The following is a 13,572-nucleotide window of genomic DNA, read 5'->3' on the forward strand; positions in this document are numbered from 1 at the left end:
GGCTTAGTTTTGTGCTCGATCAAGATGACCGTTTCGGACCGGAGCGTCTCGTCCCTAAAACCCCAATTCTCCCTCTTCACCGATTTCTTCGGATTTCTTTTGTCTTTTGTCTCGTCTTTTGGGTGAGGGATTCGAAACCCTAGAAATCTCGACAGAGACTCCACCATCGGCCGTTCGGGCTTGCGATTGTAAGCTTCACCGAAGAGAATGTTATGGTTTCCAGGTTCCGATTCCGAAAGTTCTTACCTTTTTTTTCCCCGCACCGATTATTTTTGCTGAAATCGAATATTTTGGGCTTGATGGCGATTCTGGGGTGACGGATTAAATTTGAATTTAGCTACTGAATCTTGATAGTCTGGTTTTACTTTTGATTCGGAAGCTATATTGATTTTACCTAGATTTTTTTTTGCGATTTCTTAGAATTTACTGAACTAGGATTGATCGAGGAACACCAGGTACAATATTTCTGTCTTGAATCTCCCTTTCTTGGTTAGCGATTCCCTGATAGCTCTGGTGACGAGACCTATCAAATTCTTCTGAATTCTGTCGCGGGTTGCTTGTTTCCTTTTGCTTGCGATCCGGTTGCATCTGATTTGGCCTTACTTCCTAAATGTAACAGTATTCAAGTCTCCGTTTTCTGCAAACATCGTTTTATTTTTCATAAGGGACGTATTTTTGTGAGCATTTTTTATTGGGGAGAATATACTTTCTTGAATAACTAAAGATACAAATTATAATTTTCTTGAAGGGTTTTTTAAGGCATGAATGACATTGTTAATGCTTTGCTAATTGTTTAGTTGCTATTTGAGGTTCAGATGTTAGCAATTGATAAGTTATAGAAGTGTAGATAAATATATAAAAGAAAATGGTTAAGAATGAGAAATTGTGGACTAATTTATGGGCACACAGTATTTGAATATGTTGCATATGGTGTATATGTTACTAGTTGTACATAATGAGAGAATACATGACAGAAGAGGGCTCTAGGAGACACTGTATTGAGAAGTTCAATAGTTAAGCCTGCATTGGCAGACATTTCAATTATTTGAAAATTATCTTTATGTGGGATTATTAGAATTTCTGAATCTTTTATGACAATGACTTTCTAATGCAGATAATAAACTGTTGCTGATATTTATAATAGGAAAAAAGAAAAATTAAGAAAGTTGAAAAGTCAATGATGCTCAAGATGTCTAAAATCTTCAGAGAATAATCATATAGGCAAATTTAATATTTGATTTTAATGAGATGTTCAAACGTGTATAAATATAATAAAATAAGCTCTGCGCAAACTTAAATCTCAAACGAGTACGAAATGTCGATAAATCTGGTGTTGGAATAATATTAGTAGGTATATGATACTATGTTTTAAAAGATAGGTTGATTTTGTCAAGTGATGAATAACAATAGGGCTATGCAAGATATATTAAAGCAAACTGATCTAGAAGTTTTTTAGTGCATGAAAACTATCCTTTATATTGATTTTTGTATGGAAATTGAATGATAGAGAGATTTGAAATGACTCAATAATTCTCCATCAAAGCTTGTGTTTGAAGACGATTGGAATGGATTTGAGAAAGTTTTCCTAAAGTAGGATTCATTTTTGGGACTTCTATCTCAATTTGATGGATTTTTGCTAAAATCATTATGTTCGTTCCATCGGAGGCTGTCTAGTAAACATAAGTGACAGCTAAATCAATGAAGAAAAGTTATTATAGGTTGTCAGATTTTCCGTCTCAACTCCCAACCTTTATTTTTAAGTAATGTAATCTAAGGAGAAGGAGCTTAAGCTAAAAGCCTAATTTGATTCTAGACCAAAGAATATGTTACAAAGTTTTGATAGAGGATTGAAGGAGCTCACAAGAGTCGGGAGATTATCGTTACCCAGCCTTTCTGAAATCAAATTGTAGTTGCAGTTTTTTTAGAGCATATTTCGAGTGATCTAGCCAAAGAAACATAAATGTCATTTCAGAACAAATAGTTTTGTGTGCTGCTAACCAAAATATAGTATATTTGCTTCAGCAAGAACTGGCAAAAAAAAAAAAACAAAATTTGTCAATTTTCACAGACGATATTTATTTTTCAAAAGAATAATTTAGAATCTAGTGCAAACAATCTTGAACAAGGAAGATATTAATTAAAAGGACAATGACATCAGAAGAAGGGATATCAGATTTTGACTCTTAAGAATTACTCATACAGAGTTGACCTTTTGCTAGTCTTTCAAGGTTTACACTGGTCTACTGTGCTGAGTGCAGTTTGTATTGAACAACTTGTATGTACTTTTTCCTCAATGATGCTTGCAAGTGATTTATTGCTTTAATTTGAACTTTGTAACCGAGATATATTAATCTAATATGCCAGGACTTGAAAACAACATTATCTTTATGCATATTTTCATTAAAATTTTCTTTTCTTCTCATCATTAACTTACAGTCATATTATATGACCGTTTTTCCTCTCATCATTATCCCAGATTCATGAGGTAACTTAAAGAATTTTTTTATACCATGGCAAGAGGGAAAATATTAGCTATTTGCCAATCTGGTGGAGAATTTATTACAAACAGTGATGGATCCATGTCTTACTCTGGTGGTGAAGCACATGCAATTGACATTAACTGTGAAATGTCACTCAGTGATTTGAGGTCAGAGATATCTGCTATGTTTAACTTCAATGCTGATACATTTTCAATTAAGTACTTCCTTCCAAGAAACAAACGGACTCTCATCACGATATCTAACGACAAGGACTTGCAGCGCATGGTTGATTTTCATGCAGATTCAGATACAACTGATATATTTGTCACAAAGAAGGTTGAAAGCAGGTATTTGCCATATACTCAGTGGTTTTTATCACAAATGATGCTCAAATAGAAGAAAAATTACTATAAATGCTTTTTGTAGGATAATTAGGAGTGTTGTAGCTGACTCTGGTACCTCCACTGACGCCAATACTGCCTCAGTAGCTACCCTTGAGGAAGCTAAACGGCAGAAATTATGCATCAATTGGGACAGTATGATCACTGGTGTAGGGCAGGTATTCTCTAGTCCAAAGGCTTTTCGCGATGCATTGCACAAATATGCCATTGCAAATAGCTTCATGTATAGATTCATTAAAAATGACGGATCTCGTGTAACTGCTGAATGTACTGTTGAGGATTGTCCGTGGAGAATACATGCATCCAGGTCATCAGCCAAGCAGAAATTTATGATTAAGAAGATGAATGACATTCATACATGTGGAAAGGAACTCAGTAAAGAAAGTCGTCGGCTTGCGTCTCAAAGATGGGTTGCTAGTATTATTAAGGACAAGTTGCGAGACACACCAAACTATAGGCCAAAGGATATTGCAAAAGATCTCCAACAAGAATATGGACTCAGCTTGAACTACTCACAAGCTTGGCGTGGAAAATTTATTGCCAAGAAAGAGCTTCACAATTCGCATGAAGAGGCTTTCAGTCAGTTGTCCTGGTTCTGCGAGAGGATAATAGAGACCAATCCAGGTAGTGTTGCAACATTACATACATCAGATGATTCTAAATTTTGTTTCTTTGTCACCTTTCATGCCTCACTTTATGGGTTTGAGCATGGTTGCCGCCCCCTCCTTTTTCTTGATGGTTTATCTCTGAAAGCAAATAAACAATGGAAGTTATTGGCTGCAACTGCAGTTGATGGCCAGAATGATATCTACCCAGTTGCATTCTGTGTCCTAGATTCTGAGGCTAGTGAGAACTGGCATTGGTTTTTGGTACAGCTGAAATCTGCCTTTACTCTGTCTCGTGCCATCACCTTTGTTTCTAGCAGTCAAAATGGTTTGGAGGAGTTACCTGAGGTATTTGAGGACAGTTTTCATGGGTACAGCGAACAACAACTGATTGAAAATTTTAAGAAAGAGATGGATGAGTCCTGGACACAGGAACTGAAGAATAAAATGGTTGGTCATCTTAAAAGAGCCATATGTGCTTGTAAAGTTGACGAGTTCAATGAATCCATTGAAAACCTCAGGATTCAGTCCAAAGAACTTGCTGAATGGGTTTTGGGTATGGAACCGGAATTCTGGTCTGATGCCTTCTTCAAGGGTTTGAGATATGGGCATTACTCGTCTGGTGCTGCGGAGATATTCAATGACTGGGTATCAACAAGATACGAGCCATCGGTGCTTCAGATAGTTGACATCCTAAGGTGTAAGTTGATGGAGATGATGTACAGCCGTCGTGAGTCTTCAAACACATGGACTGAGGTGCTGGTACCTTCTGCCAATCAGAAGGTACAAGAGGAGATGATCAAAGCGCGCTCCCTGAGTGTGGCTTGTTCCAGTGACAGTGTGTTTGAGGTAAGCGATGAGTCGACCAATGTCATAAACATCGAGACTAGGGAATGCACATGCCGAAGGTGGCAGGTTACGGGCTTACCTTGCATGCATGCTCTTGCTGTGCTCGAACGCATGAATGGATGCATATATGATTACTGTTCCAAGTACCTCATGACAGAATGCTACCAGCAGGCATATTCATTGTCCATCAATCCCATACCTGACGTCGGTGGGCCGGTCTGTGCTGATTCTTTCCATGCTGCAACTACATGCCCTCCTCGTACCCGCCGGCTGGCAGGCCGACCGAAAGAAAAGCCCGCAGAACCAAGGATTATAATTAAAAGAGCAGTTCGCTGCAGCAGGTGCCAAGGGTTAGGGCATAATAAGCAGACATGCAAAGCACAAATTTAGGTGTAGTGCCCTTCTTTTGTATCCATATTATTTCTTCTTTTAGGTTGTACTTATCTATGTTTAAATTGAAAATCGAGCTGATTTATAAGAAATTTGTCAATTGGGATTTCAGATGCTAGGAGTCAAGTAGGAAGAGAGAATTTTAGGTATCTTTCCCCTATTTCTGTTTCTTTCAAACCAAAGAATTTTAGCTTCCAAAGTATTGATTACTTTGCTGTTGATTGAGATTATCATCTTGTGTATTACCCATGGTATGAATGGAGGCAATGGGAGGAATCCTCTATCCCATGAGACAAATCTTTTTTCACTTTTGATGAGGTTGTCTTCAACCAACTAATAGTGAGATTTTGACCCTGAGAACTCCTTTTAATCATATGAAAAGTGAGATATTATTCATCCTTTTGTTCCTGAAACTATATTATATTAAGATCCATATAATCAACCTAAGAAGTGAGATATTATTCATTCTTTTGTTCCCGAAACTATATTATATCAAGATCCATATCATCAACTTAAGAACTTTATTTTATGCATATCTATCTTAGAGACCTAATTATAATTTTTATATATCAATTAAGGATGGTATCATTTGTATATTATTTGTATATGCATAGTATTTCATATATGGGTGGTAGGTGCTAACTGATAGCATAGTGCTTACACATAGGCAACACGTGGCTAACACTTCAGTACATGTCTCGGATTCGACACATCTTGAAATGGAAACCTCAATTAAGTCTAGAAGCAATGCATAATTGCACCTTAAATCCGTCGTCGATGATCTCGGGTGTAATGGTTCTCAAAGTCCATCATGAAAGAGGTTCCGTAGGTGTATTTCTCGAAACATATCTTGAAATTTTGTTCAAACTATTCAAATCCTAAGTTGATGATCTCGGGTGTAATGGTCCTCAAAGTCCATCATGAAAGAGGCTCCGTAGGTGCATTTCTCGAAACATATCTTGAAAATTTGTTCAAACTATTCAAATCCTAAGTTGACTTAAGCATCGGAGGGACATTGGTTGAGAACGTCTTCGACTTCGTTTACAAATTCGACACATTTAGATTCAGACGATCTTTATGTCGAGCGAAGCTAACTTGAAATTGACAAGAAGGGACTCCACTTTGATTTCGGACAATCAAAATTTGAATCAACAATAATAAACTCACACTAACCGTCGTATGAATTTGTTATGCGTGACAAAACATATAAAGCTAATAATGCTCTACTTTTTTTTTGTTTATATTTATGCAGACAAACCATCATGTATGCTTCGTAAGATCCATATCTCACGTTAGGCATTGGTCAAGAACTCCTTTCACAAGAGCTCAAGCATAAATGACAATGGGGATATTTGACATGCACTTCCTGCAGCCAGTCAATAAAGCAACCAATTCCAAGCTTGCTTTGTGTCAGTGGCCGAATTCCTCGTCAAAAGTGCTCCGAAGTAGTCGATCACAAAAGAGAGAATGACTTGTGAAGCTTTCTTCCACCAATCCAATATCCGTTTGCTCGTAAAGGTAAGATTGCGTATATTGATTTACCTGTTAAGGATAACTTACGGAGGATTAGTTAGAGCTATAAAAAGATTAATCACCAAACGTGCACGTAGACGAAACCAAAGAAGAAGAAGAAGAAGAAGAAGAAGAAGGATAATGTACTTTCGAACTTGAGATGGAAGGACTACCTTGTTCAAGCCACTAAGGTTGAAAGGGACAGGCCATTGACGTATTCCAAGCAGCATCTGTTCTACCTCTGACTTTTGTCACAGCTGCAATACCTCCTGCTCTGTTCTCCGAATCATTTGACGTCAAGCCGTCGACTCTATGGAGACGGCGAGCAATCCATATTGCCAGTAAACCTATAAGAAGTGAAATGATTAAAGAAATTAAAGAGTTTGCAACTCTTTTTTCTTTTTTTAGTTCTTTTGGACTAGTTTTCCTACATCTAAAAGTTTAGTTATGAGATGAGATTTTGATCTTCGTTCATATGATCCTTTTTTTTTTTTTTTTTTTTCTCGATCATCAACTCTTTCGTATAGAGGGCATTAGGGACCTCCTTGGAGCCACAATTCAAACCATGACAATAGAGATATTAAGTTTAGGATAAGATTCGAAAATGAATTGGATTAGAGAAAATTCTCAAAAATATTCATATCATTATAGAAAATATTCCCTATTTTGATAAGGATCTTATCGTTTTTATTTAATAGCGATGTATCTTAAAAGCGACTTTACGATCATGTCGAAAAAGTTCAAGCTAGTGGAGTCTACAGTAAAATTGGAGAAAAAGTTCAAGTTAGTTCCAGTTCCAAATTATCGAGATATCGTAATACTTAGCATGTCGATTTATCCTCCGTCGCAAATTGTGACCTATTTCCAAGTTAAGAGGCATTGTTGAACTATTAAGTCGAATCAAGCTTTTCTAAGCTATGTTGATCTATAAAATTAGAGTTTTTTTTTATTGGTGAAGATTATTTTCTTCCATCATAATATTCTACAATTCGATCCTACCAAAAAGAAGCTTAAACTCCAAACCCAATATAACATGCTGCTGTTTTCTTTTGCCTTTAGTTAATCTCTCCGGTTTGCTTCCAACTCTTTGCTCCTTTTTCCTTCTCAGATCTGTGCTCTTCTTTTTGCTGGAATCGGTCATCCATATCTCCATCATCTCATGCCAAAGCGCAGAAGCAACCGAGTAAGAACACATTAGCTTACAAAAGGATACATATCATCAAACCTCGCACCGAAACCCACTGTTTCCACGTCGCAATCGGTTCCATGCCGCGAACGGACGTCGGCAAGATGTTTACAGCCACCACCGAGAATGAAAGAAGAAGAAGAAGAAGAAGAAGAAGAGTAAGAGCGAAGCTTCGTGGAAACCAGGTCAGCAGAATAGGGTTAAAGGTCATGCATGAAAGGATAAGGATCAAATACTCTTCGAATATTGTATAGTAGCAGTACTGCAACACAAAGAAAGGTTGGCATTTGTTCCTGTTGTTCTTGGAATGGACCACATGATGCTAAGCACAACTTTGTTCTTCTCATTCCCACATCAATTCTCTTAGGAATTGCTCATCTCATAAGAACAGTCATCGACTTTGATCACATTGCTTATTCGGGCTCATTATATATTATCCCATTTAGTATTATGATCTCTATATTTTCAAAATTTATTATTAAGATTTTTATACTTAATCTTATTTCTCTTCATATTATTGATTCTATTGACGAAAATGCTACACGTGATCAGTGATAAAACCTATGATATTTCCATCAATAAAATCATGATGTGAGAAAAAATAAGACTAAATATTTCACTTTCGTAAGTATAGAGATATTAATGTAACTTTTGAAAATATACAAAGTGATATGTTGAGAATAACTAATTATAGAAAATATTATATAATTAATCCTATTAATAAAAATAATTAAAATTTTCATAGTACATGTTAATATGTAGTATTATGATTAAAAGTTGGTGCACATGTCGCATGATATAGACATGGTTTTGTACTGAGTATATTATGTACTGATGAAGAAAAGAATAAAAAAAAAGGATTTGGGGAAATGAAAAAAGAAAATAAAATTAGGGTTATGAATTAGCATAATTCAATTATCTTAGTATCCTTTGACAATGATGTAATTTCACAGATTGTTGCTGAAAATTTGGTTTCCTTTTTTTTTATGGTTCAACTTAGATGAGGGTGTATTTATATGATCCATGTGATATGGGTGATTGGAATAGATTTGAGTTATTTCTTGCAAAAAAATCATAAATTTCAAGAAAAGGGTAAGGTGGAGTTGGTGGAGCAAACTCAAAGGTAATTTCCATCTCCAACAATTTCCCTCAATTTATTTAAGACTATAAGATAAAATCATAAGAGTAAACAATATATTTTTCAAACCACCTAACCCTAATTTATAAGATTTATATTCATATTAAGTTTTTTAATATTGAGTAATTTTTCTTCAAATAAATCAGTTCATAACAAGAATCTCAAAAATACTTACCAACTCTCACAAGCTCATATAATTGAATTAAAGAGGATAGATGATGAAAATATAAATATAAAAAATGTAGGATTTTTCTAAAAAATACTAATATTTTGAGTATTTCTCAATCAATACCCCTATTTTATTTTATTTTTTTTCAAGCAGTATCCTTAATTTAAGAATACTCAAATTACTCCTAAAATACTATTTTGACCTATTATAATATTTTAATCATCATAATAAAATTACTATAAATTATATAGATGGACTCCTAATCTAAACCAAAATAACTACAACCCTAAAAATAGGGTATCATAATAGTTGATGAGCAATGATAACCAAAGAGGTACAGTATGATATCACAGTTTCCAATACTTCAATAAAATACTATAAATACTACTGAAAAATACTATAAATGAGCTAAATAAAAAAAATACTATAACAGTTTTTTTTAAATGGTAAAAAAATTAGCAAAAAAATTGATAGAATTTTTTTTAGGAATATTTTGTATATTTTTTAATTAGAGTTACTGTTTAAGAAAAAAAAAATAGAGATATCTTTTAGAGGAATATTTTCTTGAAAAATGACTTCATATATTTCATAACTTAGAAAGAAAGAAAGAAAATATATTTCAGATCTAAGTGATTGACGCAACAATTATGCTGATGGAGTTGCACTAGATGTTTTCATCTCTCTCTCTCTCTCTCTCTCTTCCACCATAGTAGTGTTATATTCTCATCGTTTCTACATGCTCGTCTGATTACCTTGCATCGCCATCATCATCTCCCTCTTCTTCACCCTTTACATATCATCATCGTCAACATAAGCTTGATCGTCATGTCAAACCATATTCCACATCCGGATCGACTTCCTCGACGACGAAAGGCGAACGAATCCCTCGACACGCCCACATTTTCTTGATATCGAACGTATATCAGTGGTGGCGAGGATGACTCCTGCGCCCAACCCACGTTGCTGTTGATAGCTCTCTTCCACTCACGACCACCCCCTTTTGTAGCCTTGTGACTTGTCACTGCGTCCAAGCTCGCTAATGACAACCACTAATCCACAGCTTCCTTCCCGTTTCAGCATGATCGTCATTTGTGATCACCACCCTCGTCTCGTTGGCATATGTTCTTGCACGACAAAGGATACTAACCCCTAACCTATTGACGGTTTGCTTGATAGATTTACACTAATTCATGTTGCTTATGATAAGATAATCCACTTCATAAGTTGTCTCGACAAGTCGCTCTCTTTGGCAAGACAACATATATATAGTGTAGAGAATAAACACGCTCCATCGTACGAGCCAATGAGGATATGATACGTGGACCATTTCGATGCCCCATGATTGAATACAAGAATTGTATAGAACGAGTCATGTCTTATTCGGTATCTAATTAATGTATATATATTATCTTTTTTTATAGTTCACATCATGATTTGATTGAGGCGTTAATGCCAAACATAACACATTAGTACGAGAGAAATCATTTAAATACTATTTCATACAATAAAAATGATAGTCACAAAGTTAACATAAAGTAAAAGTTTGATTAATTTTTTTTCTATCATTTCTGAAACATTATTTCGTGGAAAAAAAATTAATAGTCATAAAATAAATTTTATATGAATTTTTTGTCACCAAAATATTTTGAAAACACAAGACATCAAACAACATTGCTATTGACTCACAAAATGTCAACAACACTGTTCTTAGTCGTGTACAGCGGTGTTGTGTGTCGGAAGCAACCAACTGATCCCGCGCACCACGTGTCCATCTCGACCCGGTCATCGACCTCCCACCACCTTAACTTCGTACGGTAACCAATGACGCATCGAAGAATAACACGTATGACACACGCGCACATCTTAGTCGAGCTAATCATGGGGAGCCACGTAATGCGAACTCACGGTATGTATGTGTGTGTGCGCAATGAACCACTTGCGCAAGCTAACAAAAGCTTAGCTTCGTCGATGGAGACTGACCCACTCGCTGGCCCAACCCGAACAGCACACCTGTCCACGCCGCACCTAATTCCTCAAGCTGTAGTGTGTGGGGCTCAAATTCTGACCGCGGAAAGCAAGCGATCCATGTCATCAAACAGTCGCCAAGAGTGAACTAATCGATGATGGTGTAGATAAAGATGAACGACGAGGTCCGGTTCGCCGTCCACATCAGCAATCACTAAGTTCGACACGTGTCTCGGTGACAATCGTTTAGCCGTGTATTTTTCGGATAGAGATAGATTCGTCTTTGGCTCATGTCGATAAATGGTAGATTCGTCTGCGTGTATTGTTGATTTCAAACCCTTCTAAATCGTTAGGCTATTCTTTGGTCTTTATGTATTCACGTAATATTTGCAACGATCAGCATATATTGGGCAGCGGCAGTATTTAGTGGCGGATTTGGATCGGATGCTGTTGAACGCACATGTGCAGAATCTTGTGCGAGTAGTTCAACTCGGTAAATATGCTGTAGATTACGTCCGCTAAACGACAAAATTACGCAGCCATAAAAGCCGCCCCCACCCTCTGCTGCCTAAAAATTCCAATCCCCTTCTCCTCTCTCTCTTCTCTCTCTCTGCACCAAAGCAGCAACTCGGGATCGCCATGTCGAATCCTGCGTCGCTGCCGCCGGGGTTTCGTTTCCACCCCACCGACGAGGAGCTCATCCTTCACTACCTCCGCAACAGGGCGTCGGCGTCCCCATGCCCGGTGCCCATCATCGCCGAGGTCGACATCTACAAGTACGATCCATGGGACCTCCCCGGTCAGTACTCCCCCATCCCCCTCCAGCCTTCTTCTGCTTCGTCTTCTCCTGTGTCGCAACAGCGTCAACGAAACCCCACCTCACTGTTCCTGCAGCCAAAGCGGCGTACGGGGATCGCGAGTGGTACTTCTTCAGCCCCAGGGATCGCAAGTACCCTAACGGGTTCCGGCCGAACCGCGCCGCCGCGTCCGGGTACTGGAAGGCGACCGGCACCGACAAGCCGATCCACGCGACCCACGGGAACGAGAGCGTCGGGGTCAAGAAGGCGTTGGTGTTCTACAGAGGCAGGCCTCCCAAGGGAGTGAAGACGAATTGGATCATGCACGAGTACCGCCTGGCCGAAGCCCACGCCAGCAACAGCTACAGACCAGTGAAGCCGAGTGATTCCTCCATGAGGGTACATCACACCACTGACCCACCTCCTCCTCTTCCTCGTGACCTTCTCCTGTTCGAAACAATGCCTCTTCCAAGTCCTGGGAAAAAGGACTTCTCTTAGGTTACTTCTCTACCCTTCTTTTCGCTCTGTAATGATCCTTTTGTTATCGCAGTTGGATGACTGGGTGCTGTGCCGCATCTACAAGAAGAACAACCATCTGCAGTCGGTGCCTCCGCCGATGGATCAAGCGCAGATAGGCTCGGCTTCGAGCTCCAAGAACTCGGACCAGCAAAGCAGTCTCAGGCCGCAGCCGTCGTCTTCCATATCTGACATCATCCTCGAGAACTACTCTGTGCTCTCACACCTGTTCGGCGACCTACCGGAGAACAGCCCTCTCATGGCCCAACAGCACTTACCTTGTAGCAGCAGCAGGATCGATGGCAACAGCAGCTTCCTCCAACAACAAACACAGATGGATCCGATGGGGGATGGCTCCGGGAAGCGGCCGCCGACGATGGAATGCTACTTAGACGACAGCAACCGGCTCTTACATCCTCCAAAGAAGCAGAACTGCTCGAACATGTTCGCCAACTTCTCCGAGCAGTTCGACAGCAGCTTGCTGGAGCAGCACCTCTTCAACCAACAGCTGCTCCTCAACTCCCACCTGGGATTGCACTGAGCGATAACATAACATCTCTCTCCGAGAAGCGATAAGAATCATTGTTGTTGTCGGAGACAGCACACAAAATTCTTTGAGATGGGAGCAGCGGGCTTGTAGATGTGGTGTGGCGTGAGGCTTGTTCTTAGCTTAGTCTTTTGGTTCACCTATAGAGAGAGAGAGAGAGGGGGGGAGATGGAATCGGTTCACACGTACCAAAGATGTTGTAGTTTTCTGCATGATGTCATCGCTTACACACAACCAACATCATCTTTGACCCCGAATTGAGGTTTAGTAGCTTAATTAACTATGTTAAGATCTCCAAACATGTAATTAATAGTTTGGAAGTGTCTTAGCAAAGAACATATGTTTGTTGTTGACCTCGGCGAGGGCGATGATATTTAACTTTGAGTATATAGTTTCCTCCAAGGAAGCAATAGTCCTCCATTGGTTTGTGTTGAACTCTTGCCAACATCTCAAGCTGCCATCCTTTGACGACGTTGAAAAGTAATGCTTCGATCACTTCGAATTAAAAAGTGACGATGATTGCAGTTGATGTGCGGAACTAAACAAAGATATCAGTCCAGCATGATGAATTATTCCAAATCAAAATTAATATTCATAAAATATCTTTTAAGATGCAAAGGAAATTTCGATGTTATTTTGACTCAAATATGGAAGGAGGATCTCACTAGGCTTTCATATATTTAAGTTCATTCTAGGATCCACCTCCCGTGGAAGACATGATTATTCATCATTGCAATAGTAGACTTTTTGTCATAGTAGATTTTAATTGGTCAATTTTGTTTTTCTCAAAGATTTGCTAAAAGTCTTCGAAGCCAAACTGTTTGACATATTGTGCTTATAGCTGCAACATACTTCGTCTTAGAGCTTGAAAGAGCAATATATTATTATTTTTTTATTGTTTATGAAATCACACCAATGCCAAGGCTTAGCACAAATCCCGAAGGCTTAGTACATTTTATTGCTTTACATAAGTATCCTCTTGTAATTTTTCATTCAAGAATGCTGATTTAACATCAG

General features: G+C 38.3%; 2 protein-coding genes across 4 annotated transcripts; both read left to right on the forward strand.

The window, feature by feature from the left end:
* Positions 1-14: 14 nt before the first annotated feature.
* On the forward strand, positions 15-4,950 carry LOC135607833 (uncharacterized). 3 transcript variants are annotated; one of them, XM_065099960.1, is made up of 3 exons: positions 15-223; positions 2,477-2,827; positions 2,907-4,950. In XM_065099960.1, the coding sequence occupies exons 2-3, from the start codon at positions 2,511-2,513 to the stop codon at positions 4,723-4,725; spliced, it is 2,136 nt and encodes a 711-aa protein (XP_064956032.1). In that variant the 5' UTR covers positions 15-223; positions 2,477-2,510; the 3' UTR covers positions 4,726-4,950. The 3 variants fall into 3 exon arrangements, with proteins under 3 accessions (XP_064956032.1, XP_064956033.1, XP_064956034.1); XM_065099961.1 differs by having other exon boundaries at positions 15-188; XM_065099962.1 differs by lacking the exon at positions 15-223 and having other exon boundaries at positions 2,508-2,647; positions 2,760-2,827.
* Positions 4,951-11,261: 6,311 nt separating this feature from the next.
* On the forward strand, positions 11,262-12,975 carry LOC103978612 (NAC domain-containing protein 58). Its single transcript, XM_009394461.3, has 3 exons — positions 11,262-11,494; positions 11,590-11,891; positions 12,043-12,975. Exons 1-3 carry the CDS (start codon positions 11,335-11,337, stop codon positions 12,547-12,549), a joined length of 969 nt encoding a protein of 322 aa, XP_009392736.2. The 5' UTR covers positions 11,262-11,334; the 3' UTR covers positions 12,550-12,975.
* Positions 12,976-13,572: the final 597 nt, after the last annotated feature.

The sequence above is a fragment of the Musa acuminata genome, chromosome BXJ2-3, assembly GCF_036884655.1.
Source record: "Musa acuminata AAA Group cultivar baxijiao chromosome BXJ2-3, Cavendish_Baxijiao_AAA, whole genome shotgun sequence".
NCBI lineage: Eukaryota > Viridiplantae > Streptophyta > Magnoliopsida > Zingiberales > Musaceae > Musa > Musa acuminata.

Excerpts from the sequence above, each read along its gene's own strand:
- LOC135607833 (XM_065099960.1), top strand. The coding sequence starts at position 2,511 with ATGGCAAGAGGGAAAATATTAGCTATTTGCCAATCTGGTGGAGAATTT. Across the intron at positions 2,828-2,906 it reads ACAAAGAAGGTTGAAAGCAG|GATAATTAGGAGTGTTGTAG; the intron begins GTATTTGCCATA and ends TGCTTTTTGTAG.
- LOC103978612 (XM_009394461.3), top strand. The coding sequence starts at position 11,335 with ATGTCGAATCCTGCGTCGCTGCCGCCGGGGTTTCGTTTCCACCCCACC. Across the intron at positions 11,495-11,589 it reads CGATCCATGGGACCTCCCCG|CCAAAGCGGCGTACGGGGAT; the intron begins GTCAGTACTCCC and ends CTGTTCCTGCAG. Across the intron at positions 11,892-12,042 it reads CGAGTGATTCCTCCATGAGG|TTGGATGACTGGGTGCTGTG; the intron begins GTACATCACACC and ends TTGTTATCGCAG.